The 1620-nt window shown below is 33.3% G+C and overlaps 1 protein-coding gene across 1 annotated transcript; it reads right to left on the bottom strand.

The window, feature by feature from the left end:
• Nucleotides 1-563: 563 nt before the first annotated feature.
• LOC113850958 (protein LURP-one-related 15-like) lies at nucleotides 564-1620 on the bottom strand. The gene is made up of 3 exons (XM_027481463.1): nucleotides 1393-1620; nucleotides 881-1108; nucleotides 564-707 (listed from the first exon to the last, which is right to left on the bottom strand). The coding sequence occupies exons 1-3, from the start codon at nucleotides 1618-1620 to the stop codon at nucleotides 564-566; spliced, it is 600 nt and encodes a 199-aa protein (XP_027337264.1).

A 1620-nucleotide genomic window follows, 5' to 3' on the forward strand; every position in this document is an offset into this window, starting at 1 on the left:
TTTTGTAAATAGAACTGGAGGGAGCAAGTGGGTATTAAGGGAATCCACTTGCCAGAAATGTATAAAAGAAATAAAACATTAAAATGAACTACAATTAATGGTGCTAATCCACCTGAACTTTAAGTTTTAGAAGTACAAACGCTCTTAATTTGGATTTGGATTTAGATTTCGTAGAACTCCAATGGTGTAGGAGTATCATAACAGGGTCGATGATGGACAAACATATTCTCAAAAACTTTACCTAATTATACTCAAAAACTTATTCTCTGATTTAGGTCAATGTAATGTTTGTGTACACAAAACATGCGTATACATAAAGTACGACTTTAACTTGCCAAATAACAATATATATATTATTTTTTATTTTTCCAAAATCATAATATCTGCATGTCATCTAAAATTAAAGGGCGTAAATAACAAAAAAAAATACAACATTGAAAACAAATATAGGACGGCTAGAAATTAAAACCGTACACTTTGTCACAATTTTTGTCTTAAATGAACATCTGCAAGAAAGTGCGAGACCTAAACGAAAATACAAACAAAAAGCAAAATAGTTGATTCTAAGCTTGATTCTTGACTTGGTTAATTTCGTCAAGAATCAGAATTAGAGCCACTATGAATGCATAATCGATGTTGGGAAACACAGTAACCATGAAATTATCTTTCCCAAACGCAATGCTTTGAACAGTGTTCTTCTTGTGCATCTGCAGTCACACAATTTTGCACTTGCAATATTAGAATTTGAAGGAATAAAAGGTAGCGTGTTTAGCAATAACCAGTTTTATTGTCAACTACATTTACTCCTAAAATCTCCAACATTTTTTTTATACAAATTTATCTAAAATAGGTATTGGTCAACAGAGAAATAAAGGCTCACCTGGGCAACAATGCTAAGAGATTCACCAGCATAAACAACACAAGATCGCTCGAACCAACTTCCTTTCACCTTGAAGTCACAAACTTCTTCGTTAGTATTATTAGCTAAGAACACATCTAATTTTGTCTTTAGCTGGAACATGGATGATCGCTTTACACTAAAGACCAAATCTTTCAGCTCCATGCTTTCACCTTGAAAAACTTGCCACCTATCATGTGCTGACATTACCTACACAAACAATTTTAAATCGCTTTATAAGATAAATTCAAGATGATGATTTATCTAACTACTCAAAATTAAAGAAAAGCTCAAAATAAGAAATAGCGCGAACACAATTTTCTAAGCAAAAATCTAAAATCTGAGAGGTTATTGTAAATTAAATATAATAAAAAAAGATATCAAAGAAGTAATCAACCCGTTTAAGAATTAATCAAAGTATAAAACAGGTTCAAATAATTAATAAGATAAATTAAGATATCAAAATAAATGGGTAGGTTGATATATGGTCAAACCTTTCGACGAAGCGTGAGGACGGGATTTCCGGCAGAATCAAGTAAGACACGGTGATCATGGAAGGTCATGAGAGAGGCCTTAAGGTTGAAAACGATTTTGCCATTGACGTCGGTGACGGTGAGCTTATCAGCAAGTGTCATGACCTTTCTAACAATTGCTAGTTCTACGTTATAGGGAACACAATACTGAGCGTTGATGATACCGGAAGGGTTCGCGGAGTTCTGCAT

This window comes from Abrus precatorius, unplaced genomic scaffold, assembly GCF_003935025.1.
Source record: "Abrus precatorius isolate BTA unplaced genomic scaffold, Abrus_2018 Scaffold9, whole genome shotgun sequence".
In the NCBI taxonomy this organism is placed as follows: Eukaryota; Viridiplantae; Streptophyta; class Magnoliopsida; order Fabales; family Fabaceae; genus Abrus; species Abrus precatorius.

Excerpts from the sequence above, each read along its gene's own strand:
- LOC113850958 (XM_027481463.1), bottom strand. The coding sequence starts at position 1,620 with ATGCAGAACTCCGCGAACCCTTCCGGTATCATCAACGCTCAGTATTGT. Across the intron at positions 1,109-1,392 it reads TCCTCACGCTTCGTCGAAAG|GTAATGTCAGCACATGATAG; the intron begins GTTTGACCATAT and ends TTGTTTGTGTAG. Across the intron at positions 708-880 it reads CTCTTAGCATTGTTGCCCAG|ATGCACAAGAAGAACACTGT; the intron begins GTGAGCCTTTAT and ends GTGTGACTGCAG.